Source organism: Sphaeramia orbicularis, chromosome 9 (assembly GCF_902148855.1).
Source record: "Sphaeramia orbicularis chromosome 9, fSphaOr1.1, whole genome shotgun sequence".
Taxonomy (NCBI): domain Eukaryota; kingdom Metazoa; phylum Chordata; class Actinopteri; order Kurtiformes; family Apogonidae; genus Sphaeramia; species Sphaeramia orbicularis.
This window is the reverse complement of record NC_043965.1, coordinates 18,832,173-18,848,764: the sequence shown is the minus strand read 5'-3', so window position 1 is coordinate 18,848,764 and position 16,592 is coordinate 18,832,173. Positions and strand designations below refer to the sequence as shown.

Genomic DNA, 16,592 nt, shown 5'->3' with positions numbered 1-16,592 from the left:
TTGTAAACACACGTGTCAGCATCTCATATCTAAGTAGCAGAGTGTGTTATTTAGTTGCAGATTGCAACCAACTGACTACCTGTTACCTCATCCTCCCCTTGGGATTTCACAAAAGCTCTTTTTAGAAACAGTATTTGATTTGTCCATTCTTGCGTTTTGAATGAGGGGATAATACCTGTTGTCCAAGCTTAACACTGGTTGCCACCTGCCATTAAACATGAAAAGAGAAGAAAAACACACTCCCACTGTAGATATAAAGGGCTCATACTAATGTCAGGTAAACCTCTGTGGGCTGTTGCAAACTAAAGAATACAAAAAGCAGCAATATCTTTGGTGGTGGATAAAAGACAGTGGTCTTATGTTGCACAGTGAGAGGTTCACAGATGACTGTTGACCCCAATCTTGTGATCAAAGATGGCCTGGGATAAAATTCAGACAGTGAAGAAACTTAGTTTGACCAGCTCACAGTGTGACGCCGCTACTCCTTACATTGACTTAATCAATAGGAATTCAGAATGAAATGATGTGATGATCAACGTGACACCTACATTCATGAGCTAAAACATTAACCTAATCTTTGTAAAATTGCCAACACAAGTTGAACTATTTACCTGATTCATGACTGGGTGCTCATACTACTCCCCCCCTCGACTTTGGGGCTTTTCCTGAACTTATAAACACCACTTTAGATACAGTGTGATTTTTAGCGTAGCTTCATTGTTAACAACTATAGCAGTACAGGGACAACATGTGCTGCTTTGTTCTTGTACAATTACATATGTTGCAGCCTGAGATTCAGTAAATGTTGTCATTGTACAGTCTGCATATGCATCATACCCAAATTTACTTACACGTTGCACAGTGTGAACACAAGACAGCACAAAGGAAAATGTAATCATGAATATTAAATTCAGTTTTTATAGTTATCCCTTCCATGCTGCACACTGAATCTCTAAGTGTTAAAATGTTAATTTTCATAATGAAAGAGTATTGTGCTATCTTAAACCAAGGACAAGACTTTACATTACATTCTATTTAAGACAATGTCATCTTAAGTACGCAATATGCTGTAAATATATTAAGGTTTTCTGATGCCCTGAATGAATTACTGTAACACAGACTGTACTCGGTCAACAACGTAGTAACATTTCCACCAGCATGATGGATTCTGTCTCCTGAAAACAAATTTTAAAAGGGAGGTGCAATGATTTCTTCTGTATAACTACATCACTGCTGGCTGAGCTGTTGTCTTCATTTTTAATTACACTGAATATTACATTGATTGTTTTGCCCTCCTGAGCATCTATCAAATCCAAGAGGATGCAGTTAACTAGGCTCACCTGTTCCTCTTCACTAGCCCAGAGATGGAGGCATCACCCTGAACAGACAGCTCTGGTAGAGCAAGGTTTGTAGCTGCAACAGTGCTGGAGAGCACCACCTAGGGAATGTCATGTTAAAATCAAGTTAGAAGATTGTTTGTTATATGTAGTTGTAAAATGCATCAGTGCTGTTACACAAATGCAACCATAGTAAAAGCAAATATTCTAAAAGGCTTGTATTGAACAAAAAAATAGTAGAAGTCTAGCCTTTAGAATAGCATAATGGGCCTTAAAACTATAAGAAAAGGCCAGAATTCAAACAAGTTGTGCTTAATAATGAGACAAGGGTATTTAAAATATAATTATTCTAAAAGTCTTTAACTGTCACCTCACTCATTACAAAAGGAAAATTATCGTTTTAGCTTGTGAGTGATGAAATGTAGCTTAATATTAACTGGAATATGTCATTAAGAAAAAGTTTACTGGAGTCTCTTAACATTAAATGACTTTTCTAATGAAAAACATGGTTGACATGCTTTTTTTCTAACTTTCTTGAAATAGGTTTTTTTTTGCAGTCTAAAATCCCAAACTTGTGAACGTGATGACAGTGGAGGTTTGTGAGCGTTTACTGAATGAAGAACCACAAATACTGATATAATAACAATAACTGTATTATGGCACTGGTTAACTAAACAAAAAAAAATACAATTATTATTATGAATGAGTAAGTACCTCTCTTTCCAGCCACTGATAGAGCTGGTAACGTAGCTTCCCTCCATCCAGCTCGTACCCTGTTGACAGTGTCCTAAGCTCATGGGTCATGATCTTCAGACAGGCACTAAACTTCAGCTGAGGCCGCCAATATGTCCTCAGACGGGTCTATGAAGTCATTTGTGTCCTCATTGTCCTCCCCTGTCACTGTCTCTGTTAGCGGCGACATGCATCCTGTGTGTCCTGTAGCACACTGCCGCTGTCAGCACTTCTGCCACTCTTACCATTTTTATTCTCTTCTTCATCCTCATTATCTTCATCATCTTTGTCACTGTCCCCACTTTAGCTCCAGGGTTCATCTGGAAGTGTCAGTGACGGCTGGCTCCAGTCAAAACTTACACTGAATCTGAATGGCTGTTGGATAAGCTCTCCCGCCTGACTCGTAACCATTCAGAGCTGCCTGAGACCAGTCTGGGTCTGACGTTGGCCCATTCTTACTCCCAACGCTGTGCTCAGCTGTGTCCTCCTGGTCAGTGAGCTTGGAACGCTTGTGTACTTTGGGCATTTGGAGAGCACTTCAAGTGCTAGCATAGGGCAGCCAGCCTGCAGGTGTGCGTATGCAGCCTGTAAAAAACAACCTTCTCTCCTCCAGGCTGATGGAGTCAGCCCTGCGACCCTCAGCAGTCAGGCCCACTTTAGCTTTATCCGAAGAGCCAAAGTGGCGCCGGAGGAGGATGAGGGTGGGTGCGGAGGTAGGTGTAGAAGTTGAAAACCTCGGGGTTACATGAGGATACAGCTGAGGAACCTGCTGTAGACAAAAAAAAAAAACAATTAAAAAAAAAACCTAAACCAGCCACAGGCTAAGTTTCAGCCTGCCATGGCATTTAATAAGCTCATTGCTTAATATTTTATGCCAATAAGCCAGCACAATGCAGTTAAAAGGGGAAATATGTAACATTTTCCAAAAACCTAATATGGAATAATTAACTAAAATCAATAAGTAATACTAAACTACAACACACAATAACGTCACATTCATCACTTCCAACCCTCTTACACTGCATATTTACCTGAAGAGAACCTTCCATCTGCCTGTATTTACCAGTTTCATCTTATATTGTTGTGTATAGGATGCGCAGGCGCATGGACCTTTGCAGTGTGTGTATATCTCCAACAAATAACAGCATTACTGAGTGGTGGGCCAGAAAATATAAAAACAAAGCAACTCTGGTCACCCCATTCTGCCTGTATATCGTCTTTAGAACATTGCTGTAGACTTTGTTAAGATATGTATGTGTTTATTTGTGTTTTGTTTGTTTGCAGAAACAGACATGCCAGCTGAGAAGTTAAATGTCAGTGGAATTTACCAAGAAAGTAAAGGAATGAAGTGTATCAGAGGATCTACAACCCGTGGTTCCCCACGGGTCAACACGCTAGTAATGTTTTATTTTTCTATTCATGGCTTTTTGTTTCATTATCAACACTGATCTGGTAATGTAGTCTCATGCTTGGGTGACCTGTAATGGAAAATTAGTTCTCTCTATTCTTTGTTAAGTGGAAAGGAGAGGGCCACGTAGTTGTTTGTTTAGTTCTGTTTACCATCACAAACCAAAATGTTGTTGGCAAAAATTGTGTTTGTTTTCCTACTTTTTCCTCCATTGTTAATCTTTAAATTATGGTGACACATCAAAAGGTGTTAGAAAGGTGCCAATGAATATTTATGCTCCAAAAAACAGCATATAGAGGTTTTTGTCCTCTGTAAATTAACAAAATACAATGTTAAGAACATTAAAAAGAGGTTTGTTTTGTTTTCATACAATATGAATCCAAACGAATCTATCTATCTATCTATCTATCTATCTATCCATCTATCCATCTATCCATCTATCCATCTATCCATCTATCTATCTATCTATCTATCTATCTATCTATCTATCTATCCATCCATCCATCCATCCATGACAATTTGAGTTAGAAGCAAGGAATGTAGATACAGGTAGAAGGGACTTATTTGTTGCTTGTTTTAGATGCCTTGTTAATTGTAAATGTGAAATATGTACATCTTTTAAACATGTGGGAACCTATTCTCATGCTCCAGACATCTTTTTTATATCTTGCGCTACTTTGCTTGTATTTTAACCATTTCTAAAATAAAATAAAATGAGTCCTTACTAATCACACATGATTGTGGACCAAAACTATGTTCTCACTTCCTCAAGCAAAACTGCAACACTTCAACTTAACTCAAATAACTAAAGCCTGTAGGTGTGAGAGCAAAGGATGGAGTTTACCACACAAAGAAGTCTGAAGAGTGACTTTGCTCGCTTAAATAAACCCCAACATAGGGTTTTATTTCTTGTTTGACTTTGCACGTGTATTATATAGCATACAGTGTAATTAGCTGTAATGGGCATGTGCAGGACTTGGCTCCCTGTTCTTTGAGTTCCAAATCTGACATCTTACCAAAGCCCCTTTCAAACATGATTTCTGGAGACCCACATCCAGAATACGTATTGTACGCCTGGACACTTTAACACAGACAATGGTCAACAGAATTATCTGCAGATGCAAATTATTTGGTTGACTGAGACAGAGACGGAAAGAGTTAACTTCAAAAAGCTGTGTTTTGTTTATAATACCCTCTTCCTGGATTCACTGAGCTCTGTTCATTGATATTATTGTCTCTACAGTTCCCTGTCATCTCCAGTTCAAGTACGAAAATGCATAATGAGGCTGGCAGACTAAAAAGTAGCAAAGTTCATGAAATTCACTCTCTTTCATCCTGAAGTATAACTATATAAATGAACAGACATAATACTGCTCCTCTTAAGGATATAAAGAACACATCACAGAGGCACTTTCATATGTCTATAAGTACCGTTTTCTTCAATGAGAGGTAGTTAAATGTTCTTGGAGAACAACTTGAATGTTGTTTTTAACGTTTTTGTTTTAATGTTTGTCTTTAGTGTTTTTTATACGAGTCTGTCAAAGAGGAATTTCTGTCACTCATGACAGACAATAAGGGCATTTTCACACTGCATACCCGAGTCTGTATCAGAGTATGTTGGACCCCAAAGTCCACTTAATTTTATCAATGTAAATACAAACGTCCCGTGCGCGAGTACTGTACCCGAGTCCAGCTGAGAAGGTAAGGTAAAGTAAGGTTTATCTATCATTTATGAATCACAGTTGACAAAGGGAAAATAATCTGGGTTTGGCTGAGGTCATATCAAGTTCAGGTCCTCATCCATTTTTAAGGCAAGCCTTGTATATTTGTTTTAATGTCTCCTGAGTCGAATATGGATGCAATTAGTTGTGCAAGCTCATATACTTAGAGGTCCAAAAATAGATGCAAAGCCATGACATTTTGTAAAAGCAGGAGATTTGATCTAACCTAAAAAAAACAATACAAAGAGTCTTATGTATTTATTTCAGTGCTGCAGTCAAGAGTATATAATCTGAATAATCTGAATGTTTCATGAAATTATTTTTTTCTTAGTTATGATCATTTCAACTGAGTGGTCTTTGGAAAAAAAAAACAATAACATTTGACAGAACATTACAAAATCTCTGACATAAAAAATGCAGCATTTTAAAGTATTTTCATAATATTAAATAAAACCATTACTGATCTCATAAACTGGGGCTGGAATGTCCCTGTTTTGCTGAATGCCTCTGACCGAAGGCTTGCAAATTAAGAGATTTGTATACAGGCTTAAATGTACGCTGGGTTGTTATTGTTTATTTTGAAAACATGCACAAAAGAACACTACAAAAAAGAACTCAAATGTATATTAAGAATCAGAATAACTAGAGCAACCTCATAGTATTTCTTATGTCAAACAAACACCACAGGGGTAAATATATGAATTGCATCTATGATTATGTTTTGCCCTCTTCATTCCTCTCATACATTATTACAACAGATTTATGGAAAATGCATTCATGCAAAAAGCAATTGTGTGCTAGTCAGTTCGTGCTTCCTACAAATGAAATTGTGGAACAGCTGACTCAAGTGAATCAACTATGTAGGTCAACAAAAGAAAAAAATATGAGAAAATAATTTTTTGGTGTGGAGAAAGACACTATATAATCTTAATGTCACCTATGCATTAAAATGAATTAATGAGCAAAATGAATTAGCATAAAAAGCGGTGCAAACCTACCAGTGTCAGACCTAGCCCCTGTGAACCCAGAGCTGGTGTTGGTGGTGTTGTTTGCAGGCTGCTCGAGCAAAGTATCCAACGCTCTGCTGTAGTCCTCCAGGACCCAGTAGGCCATGCTCCGCAGGAAAGGATCCGGATGTGCAGCAATCTGAAACAAACCAAGATTCACATGTTTTCTTTCTCACGTGGGAAATGCTTTTGTTTTGCGTCTCTGCAGCACATTAATTGTCAAATAGCAAAGTCAAACAACATCTGGCAGTTTTATTAAATTATGCATTTTTCCCCACAATAAAAAACAACACTGTACATACATAAAACAAACTTTCTGCACCTGTTTATCTTGTCCCAGAACATGTCTCTGGAGGATTTTTTTGTAGGTGGATGCAGTTTCAAATTCAGACTCGTACAATCTGGAGATTACCAGGGCCAGCTGTAGGTCCTGCATTTTTTCCAAACAAACCTGCAAAAAAAAAAAAAAAACAATAAATAAATAGAGTTTTCACAGCCAGTTTTAATGCAAAAATGTGAAACATCTATAAGCAGATAATAGATTTGACACATTACCACTTTCATATACACATATGTAGACAAGAAAAGGAGAAGAAGCCAAATAATGTCATAAAAAATCATAATCTCACAGCTAACAGATAGCTGATGGATGAGGTGGATTTACTCGTTTCCAACTGATAAGGTGTGAGACGCATTTCAATGAGACCACCTCCTAGCCACTGGGAGTAAACAAAGTCAATGGTAGCCCTTTGCCTTGGGGACGCTCATTTCCATAAAATGCTTCGAGAGTGCTCCAGTTACTCACACAGATGAAATAATGTGACTCACTGCTTCAGGGACATTCTACTCAGGAAATAACCTTGGCAAGTAAAAGGTTAAATCAACATAATGACCAAAAGCAGCTCTCCTGAGATGACAACAAAAAAGAAGGAGATGTGTGTTTTTGTGACAGATGGCAGAATCAGTGATGCTGCTTCATGAATCACTCTAAAAATATCTTAAAATATATCCGTTAACAGACCTTATGCAAATTAAATAAAGATAGTAGGTAAGCTGTCCCCATTTCAGACTTCAATAAATCTGTGGTGCTGGTGTGTGAATTTAGTAACCTGCTATTGAAATTGTTATTAAAAAAAATTTAAATTAAGACAAATGACAGCATAACCCGAGAGTCAACTGCCAACATCAATATTCCTCCGTGCAGCCTCTGTGAACTGTGTCTTTAACAGTTTGACATTCAACGCTACCCTTGAATATCAATAGTCAGTAAAAGTCTACATTATAATGCCATGTTCTCCCAGTGTCTGTGTGGGTTCTTTCTGGCTTCCTCCCATCATCCAAAGACATGCACTGATAGGTTCATCTAAATTGCCCATAGGTGTGAATGTGAGAGTAACTGTTTCTCTCTATATGTCAGCCCTGTGATGAACTGGCGACATGTCCAGGGTGTACCCCGCCTTCGCCCATGAGTAGCAGGGATAGGCTCCAGTGACCCTAGTGAAGATAAAGCAGGTCCAGAAAATGAACAAGAAAAGCACTCGGAGAGCGCAGACCTCTGCCAAGACAGATCTGCCCCCCCCCCCGATCACCACCAACATTTAATCATTTCTTGCTTGTGCCAGTATCAACATTTCCTGAAAATTTCCTGAAGATCCATCCATAACTTTTTGAGTTATCTTGCTAACAGACAAACAAACAAACAAACATGCACGCATGTAAACACACAAAGCAAAGCGATTACAATACCTCCTGGTGGAGGTAATGAATGAATAATGCCAGAGACTTTGAGAAAATAAGGACCATCTATATTATAAAAGGGAAGAGGACTCTGTCTGTGTGTCTCAGGCATCACACAAAATCCGGAAAGAGCTGACTACTGCAGTTTGGCATACCTATGTATTTTTGGTCAGGGAAGAGACTAGTGAAAATGGCAAGTTGATAGGACTAAGATTTTGGGAGATATTTGTAATTCTGGAATACAACGGACTCCAAATGGCCAATCATGTGCTATGCACAGAATCATAGAATCACCATTGAAGTGGGTTACCTAGCAACAGATAAACAATAGGGCCACGTTGCCATCGTGTCAAATTTCATGTGCCGTAACAGACATACCAGAAGAGAGGCTATTTAACTGAAAGTGCCAGTGGAATTTACCAAGAACATAAAGAAAGTAAAGAAATGAACTGTATCAGAGGATCTAGAACCCGTGATTCCCCACGGGTCAACACGCTAGTTTGATTTAACTCCTACTGAAAGCAAGGTTTCCTACTTAGGAGGCTGATTTCAGTAGCAAGTGCTTCTTGTGAACAGTTATTAAGAGGCAAATCTATTTTCCACTTGCCTCCACTGCATCCTTAAGGGAGCCAGCTAGCAGGAAGAAGGCTGCAGAGTGCTGGAACCGCTGCTTTCCCAACAGAGAAAAGGCATTTTTCAGTGCTGCTTTCCTCCATCGGTCCTCAGTGAAATTGTTGCTGAAAAAGTCTGTCATTTTGGCATTTTTCTGAGATCTGGGGAAAGTAAGATTTAGGATTCAGAAACAACAAATACTAGTGTCACCAGTCTGCAGTAATCTGGCAGCGCTAATTCTGGTTTAGTAGAAAATATGCCTACCTATATAATCCCCACACCACTGCTTTCTTCTTCAGTGCGAGGTAAAATATAGCTGCATCCAGAGGATCATTGTTTCTCTGAAAAGAAGCCTTGGCAACCTGACAAAAAGAAAAAACGGAAAAAAAAACAAGCATTAAATTCACACCACCACATTTTTTTCCTACAGAGTTTTTTTATTCGTAGAAAGTGAAGTTAAAGCTTTATAGGTCATTTTGCAGAGTACCTCATGCTCAGCTATAGTTATAGTTTTATAGCAACCTCAGCAAAAGTGATCTGACAGCACTTAATTTCCAAAAGAAGCAATTAATTCTAAGTACAAAGGTTTAACATACTGAAGGCTAATGTTTAAAGGCTTTATGTGAAGAGTTTTAATGTGATTAAAGCTTTGAAACTACTCTGATGGCAAAAGACAAACCTGGTGTGTACAGACCCCTTGTATGTCTTTACGTTGTAAACCAAATAGTGATTTTATTTTTTATTATACTCTTTTTTAAAAAGTACATAATAAAACATTAACTTGAAGACATCATTTATAATGTAACACTACAGTTTGCTTAAAAAAAAAAAAAAAAAAAAAAAAAAAAAAGCTGTTCATATAAACTAAAAGATTATGAACCACTTCATTAAATAAAGATGAAGATGGATTAAAAGGTTTGAGTCACAGAGTTCATCGTTACTGCTACTTTATTTTCAACTACATACTATTTTATTTTAACTTATGAGTCATCTTTAAAATTTCCCCACATACATCTAAATTGATGATAGTAAGCTGAATTAGTGTGTCTCTCACCTTCTCAATACACCTACGTAGCTTGTTGGTGCTACGCAACCACCAGCCCACGCCCATGGAGCGCAGCTCTGTCCAGGTGGGCTCTCCTTTCTGCAGTGCAGGAAGCATGTTCAGCAGCTCCTCCTCAGCTTCAGAGTGGAAGGCCCAGGCGTAATGACAGGTTGACAAGCCTGTGAAGACCCAAAAAGAACATAGAAGGTGAAGTGTTTGCTTGTTTTTCTTATGCTGAGTCTACATTACACAAGCTCTCATTTTCCACTTCCTGACAGTTTCTGGACTCCACTGACAAAAGTCCCATGCTAGAGGCAAATTGATGTTCACTCCTATGAGTGGCAGTCTGCATGTGAATTTTCAGAGACGCCATCTGGGAGATGGATTGATGCATTTCAGATGTCATATATCTGGCTGTAACATGTCCAAATACCCAAAACTTGTAGCATAAAAAATATTTTTACCATTACGACAGCAGTGACAACTTACAGAAAATGAGAGAGCAAATTGCACTTCTGTGATGTCTATAATATATAATAATACACGCAGGTTTTCAATTATCTGAAACAAAAACAAAGCGTAAACATGTAATTGTCAAGTCAGAACACAAGCAGGCAGCTACCTGCACTCACTCCAAAATTATTTATTTACCTCCAGCTCTCTCAATCTTTGCTTGCAACTTAATTTCTCACACCACTTTCCATGTGATTTGTGATTCAGTGTATTTCAGACACCAGATGGTTGTTGGAGATCCCTGGTGAACCCCCATCATCATGTAATGTGTAAACCACAACTTTAGATGCCCCATCATATTATAAACATATGTTGTGATAACTACAACAATTCTATAACTTTGAAAGTTGCACAGTGTGCAGTCAGATTTAGCTTCAATGTCAATACAGTGTTTGATTTTAGGATTCAATATCAGGAAAAACTGACATTTTGTGTAACAACTTGACTGTATACAGGCAGAAAAAGACATTAAACACACACTGTGTGAATGGCAACTGTGCTCCATGGTGTTGTGTTGAGAAGAATTATATAGAGAATTTCATGGGAGTAGACAGGAGTGAATGTATTGCTCAAGGGTAACTTTAATGTATCACTTAAAGCAGCATATGACTTTTATTACATTTTTTTCCCAAATTTGTAAAACCTGACTGATAGCTTAAACATCATTAATCCATTAGTCCTTCTGTGCTTATGCACCTGAATCACTTCCCTCATGGTGAACAACTTCGAAGAGGACTCAATCATAAACACCGTCCACCAGGGCTGTTTTAAAGAATGAGTATGGTCGGTGGATGGAGGTAAAGGCGACATTTGGATTCAGCACTCACAAAGAGACAGCAAAATTGTTACGGCGTGGAATTCCCATTTCCACAATGCACTTTGTGACAAAATTTCCGAAAAGGCCTGAGTGATGTTTGAGTCTGTTATGGAAACAAGCGGACTGTGGTTATGATGGAGTCATCTTTGAAGATGTTCACCATGAGAGAAGTGATTCAGGTGTGTAAGCACGGAAAGACTAATGAATTAGTGATAATTAGGCTATCACTGGGGTTTTACAAATTTGAAAAAAAATTTGTGATGAAAGTCATTCGCTGCTTTAAGGATGATGAATATCTGATGTCTTCACCATGAGACTGAGAATCAGTTGCCCTCTCTTTTCAAAGCTTTAGTGGATTTTAGAGTTAGTGGCCTTATAAGATATGTCAGTACTGGAGCAATATTGGAGCATATGCAGGTTACCAAGGCTTCCTCATTAGCATTATGTCTCACAAGTTCTGAAATACATTAAAGAGATGTAACATCTCGGTTAAAAAATAATTTTGAAAAAAATGATTTTGTTTTCATTTTCTTCTTTTGTAGTTTGTTTTAATAGGTTGTCTCTCTCTTACAAATACCTATTGCTGTTACTCACACCTGAGACATTCAACTGTAATTCAGTCATTTGCCTTTTTTATCCACTCATGATCTCATGACCTTTATTGTTCATTATCTCTTGATTATTGAATACAGTTCTTGTTGTCTTACCACCCATGATCATATAGAATACAGCTTCCACTATCTTTGTTGTACTACAGTGATTAACTTAACTTGGCCCATCTGATCAGCTTTTGTATAAACTGTTCATTGCAGAGTTACACAGCTACAGACAATTTTGGTACATTGTTGTTGGTCTCCACTGCACAGTGAATAAAGCTCACATGTACCAGCCACAATTGTGGATTCTGGAATGATATCTTTAAAACCCCAAAAGTAAAAACAGTTTGAGAGCCAGTGTCCCACTTTACCTTGCCGTAGCAGCTGTGCTCTGTGTGCCGGGGGCAGCGAGGTAGAGAGGAATGTATGGAGCCTGACAGCCAGCAAGAATTTCAGACCACACTCATCCAGCGTCTCTCCGCCTGGTTGGGGAAGAAATGGCTTCAATTACTGGTACATTTTCAAACTAAGTTACCGAATCAGGCATGTCTATTCATTTTGTTCCAGTTACTTTTTATCAGAGAACTGCAGGGCATCAGTACCTTTGCTCTTGCCCTGACAGTCCTTGAGGTCTGTGCTTGTGGTAGCTATTGTGTCAGCCAACGCCATGAGCGACATCTGCTCCATACGAGTTAAGCCAGGTAAACTGGAGTGGAGGAGGTGGCTGGATAGAACCTGGGCATGTTCTGGACCAAAGTATGTTGGACTGTACTGGGACAAGTCAATAACCTAAGACAGAGAACAGCATTTATTTTTCAATTCACACATATCTATTGTACACTGACAAAAAAAAAAAGAATGTCAGGGAAGAAAAAACAGACTACTCTGAAAATTTGTCTTTTTTTTCCTGAAAAGAAAAATGAATGTGTCAAGCATCCCATTTTTCTTTTTTCTTGTTTGTGAAGAAATCTCATTTTAAAAAAATGTACCCAGCTTCATATTAATAAGATAATCCAGCTAATACTGAGCTACATTTAACTGGAAACAAGCTACAATAATTGTGTGCGTCATACAGCACTAGAGGAACTCGACTCTTTTCCTTGTTTTAAGAGTGAAATGACTTCTATAACTTCTCAGTTCAAGATTATTAAGTCCCTCTTACATCTTATGTTTTCGTTGCTCATCATAAACACAACTTTCTATAATGTTAGCTGATATTTTATTTTACTAAATACCAAATTTGGGTATATATAAGAATATCTGGCTTCTTTCTAGTAGGGTAGGTCTAATAGGGTAAGTTTTAGCGAAAAGCAGGAAACAATGCTTCATAAAGGGAGAATGTAACATTCAGCTACTACAGCCATGGGCTATGACTCATCTACCCTCTTAGGTATCAAATATCTAAAATTAAACTTGACACACATAATTATGCATGTCTGAACTACATAGTAGAATACTAAAAGAGCTTAAAACAGTGCTGCCACCTTCCATTTTTCAAAAATCATTTCAACCAACTACAAGCAACAGAAACTGACCTTGTTCCCCATTTCCTCTTGATCGCTGTCCAGAGGGTCTAGGTCCACTAAGTTGGGTGTATGAAACAGCTCATCATAAGCGTCTGTGTGACTGGAACCATGCCCACTATCTCCGCTCACACTGCCCACTTTATCTGTAGCGCGGCACAAGAGAGAAATAAATTACTCAAGACAAGCATTTCATAAGGAACCTTAAGAAAAAAATCCTCCTGCTGGGGGAGACAACTGATTAAATTAAAATACCAAAGAGCAGGAAATCTCCACACACTGTACATGTTTCTACTTTCATTTCCCTTATATTCTATCCCCAAAGACACAATGGGGAGAAAATCTGAGACCATAGAATAACGCAAGATATTATGCTCCTTCTCTTACACCTTCAGGCAGGGTAGATAAAAAACGTTCTTCATTTAACTGTAAATACCATCTCTCCTTTCATCACTTGAATTGTTCTACAGGGAGTATTTTGTGTTAGGTTGCTTTCATCCAAAGCTGTGAAAGTCTACTTCATGCATTCATTCATTTTCTGGGACTGTTTAATCTTCTGTAGAGACACAGGGCGTAGGTGGAGTACATCCTGGACAGGTTGCCAAGGCTGACAATGTAACAAGCAACCATTCAGTTTCACATTCACGCCTGTAGGCAATTTAGCCTGAGCATTTAACATATTATGGTGCAGGCCTTTGGACTATGAGAAGAAGCCAGAGTACCTAAGAGAATCCATAAAGTCAAAGGGAGGATATGCAAACTTTACATAGGAAGAAGCCAGCTTGTTGGCATTGGGTGAAGATGACAAACAGAAAATAAACAGCATAAGGCAATATAGTGTTTACCTACCAGGTTTTGGTGATGTATCTTCATCAGCTGCCAGAAGGGCATACAGAGGCAGGGGAGGTACTGAATCAATCTCTGTGTAGTCAGGGGTTGAGTTCTCAGCTTTGCTGAACATTTTTCTGTCCCTAGCTGTACTGCCTCCAGCACTGATGGTTCGTGAGCGTACACGTTTCTCAGGATTTGTGGTACTGTCTTTTAGAGCGACGACTTCTCCAGCAATGCATTTCACCAGATGGGAGAGAATGGCTTTGGCACGGTGAACCTTGAAAGAGATGATATGACCAAGATATACTTACGATATTTTGAAAACTATCAACAACACCTCTATGCCCTCCCTTAAATTTAATTTTTCTGGTCTGTTGTAAAAAAGTTAAAAACTCAAAAATAAGACTGCATTACTATGGCAAATAGGGAAATTATTAAATTGACAAACTTTAGAAACAGTACAAAATATCCACCAATACACCACTTTCTTAATAACTATTGGCTGATATTGATGTTTTTTGTTTGCTTTTTATTTACCTTTCTGTGCCAACAAGGACATCGTTTGGTGAATACTGTCCTATTTGCTGATTGGCTGATGGCAGCGAACAAGCTGATATTGGCCAATAAAGTTCAGCCACTATATCAATGCATGCCTCTATAGTACATACAGCCATCATTATGTAATTTAATTAACTGACCTTCCCCAGATCCATCAGCTCCAGTAACTGAACCGGGTGGTACTGCGGCAGGGTGGGAAAGAGGTTGTGCGCAGCTTCAAATAATCCAGAGTCTTCCATCTCCACAGGCAGATCATAAGCTGTTTTCTTCCCACTGAGTTTTTGAGCCAGGCTCATCATTGACCTTGTGAGGGCCCTTTTTGGCGGTGCCAGTGATGACATGTGGGGCCCCGGGCTGAGCCCCTCCTCCTGGCTCTGTCTGACAGCAGAGACGATGGAGGAGACGCTGCTACTGATGTCGGTATCTGGGACAGTGGTGGCACTAGGCTGGGGTGGTTTCGGGGGCTGCCACTGGGAGTAGACATGCATTTCACAGTCCATGCCCAGTACCAAGATACCATCCCGTACCCATGAAAGGGAGACTGGGATAGGTAATGAGCCTTCAACAGAAGAGACCAGATCCACTGATCGAAGCAGAACAAGGCGGGACAAGCTTTGGTCTTTACTGCCATCGTACGAAAGACCGAGTTCTGGAGGTTTACCAGAGAGACGGCCGTACATAAAAATCTTTGTTCCAATGCCAACAGTTAGAACATGCGACCCATCCTCCTGAGAGACCCAGTCCAGATGAACAAGGTTCTTTGAAGAAGAACCAAGGCAGTTCTCGTTGGATATGAAGAGGTCCATATTACTACCTGGAATATTAATATTACCAGATGTGCCATTGTTGGCTGTAGGATCTGTACTGTCGAGGACTATGGTCTGCTCTAGAATCCACTGTGAACCACCAGTGGATTCACACTGGAAGATACCAATACAGACCTGTGGCTCCCTGTTGCTAGGTGGGTTTGAGCTTGGGGTAACATTTGGACTGCGCTGAACAGTGAGGGTTGGGATCTGGTGGCTGTTGTCATGGTGGATATAAGGGGATGAAGCCAGGGCAGGTGGGAAATTCAACCGTGCATTTGAATTTTGTTGAGGCGTTGAGTTAAGAGGAGTATTTCGCGAAAGTCTGTAGGCCACTGCAATCCGTCCAGTGTGACAGCAGCTGACCTCTATTGGGTAACCTGGTACGCTTACTGCACTGCCATTGGGAAGTCCCTCCTCCACATGGAGAGGCCACTCCTCCCACTGGTACACCAACCCGTCTGTAGTGGAATCCTCTGTCACTGTGACATTACATCTCCAGAAGCGTACCTTTCCATCTGAACAGGAAGTGGCAAGAAGGTAAGGCACACGGCCAGTTGGTAGAGAGCATGATGCACTGAGGTGACCTGGAGGAAGAGATCAGTGACCGTCAGGTAACAAAGATGTACACAACCTGTTTCAATTAACTTCTCATTTGTAGAACTAATAAGTGTACTAAGGATAACAGTTCGGGCTCTAAGTTTTTTTTTGTGTCAGATGATTTGTGATTCCTTTTTTATGTTTACATTAAATTAAAAATAATTTTCCTCCTTAAAACTTTGTTCATACTTGGGTAGTCAGGCTAACAATAAAGTCGTGAGCATCCAATTTTCATTACAAATATAATTGAAGCAACTCTCCACTGACTTATTGCATAACTGCAAAACAATTTAGATGCAAATACAAAAACATCATTATTATTTCTATAATTAATACTTGGCAGCTTCTATCACTACATTTTAGTGACTGGATAAGCTGTGTGTTTTTCCCTGCACATCACAACAATTGTGTCATCTGTGTGTGGTAATCTCTTGCCTGCTGAGGGTGTAACACTGATGGCCTCTACTCCTGCTGGCAGAGCCATCTCCTGGCTGTAAAGCCTGTGTGTTGTGAGGCTGAGGCGACATGCACTCTGCAGATTGGAAGTGCAGGGTTTACTCTTCGGAGTGACTGGGGAACTGAATGTCTCAAAGTTAAACTGAGAGCTGTTCATAGAGGAAGCAGTGGAAGAATCCTTTTCTGTGATGGTGTCCTCTGTAGAAACACAAATGAGAGGAAGAAAAAAAAAAGTTTTCATAAAACAAGTTGTTACATGAATTCTACATCAATTATTATTTAAAAATGAAGAG

The 16,592-nt window shown here is 39.2% G+C and overlaps 1 protein-coding gene across 1 annotated transcript in view; it reads right to left on the bottom strand.

Moving 5' to 3' along the window:
- Positions 1 to 16,592, bottom strand: part of dmxl1 (Dmx like 1) — a 62,116-nt gene that overhangs the window by 27,354 nt on the left and 18,170 nt on the right. The window contains 21 exon segments of the mRNA XM_030144579.1: positions 1,332 to 1,402; positions 1,404 to 1,428; positions 2,041 to 2,171; positions 2,173 to 2,261; positions 2,264 to 2,428; positions 2,431 to 2,455; positions 2,458 to 2,597; positions 2,600 to 2,654; positions 2,656 to 2,766; positions 2,768 to 2,835; positions 6,197 to 6,344; positions 6,528 to 6,656; positions 8,550 to 8,715; positions 8,819 to 8,916; positions 9,609 to 9,778; positions 11,897 to 12,007; positions 12,128 to 12,314; positions 13,061 to 13,194; positions 13,898 to 14,156; positions 14,578 to 15,830; positions 16,279 to 16,497. Of these exon segments, the coding sequence (XP_030000439.1) occupies positions 1,332 to 1,402; positions 1,404 to 1,428; positions 2,041 to 2,171; positions 2,173 to 2,261; positions 2,264 to 2,428; positions 2,431 to 2,455; positions 2,458 to 2,597; positions 2,600 to 2,654; positions 2,656 to 2,766; positions 2,768 to 2,835; positions 6,197 to 6,344; positions 6,528 to 6,656; positions 8,550 to 8,715; positions 8,819 to 8,916; positions 9,609 to 9,778; positions 11,897 to 12,007; positions 12,128 to 12,314; positions 13,061 to 13,194; positions 13,898 to 14,156; positions 14,578 to 15,830; positions 16,279 to 16,497 (3,754 nt within the window).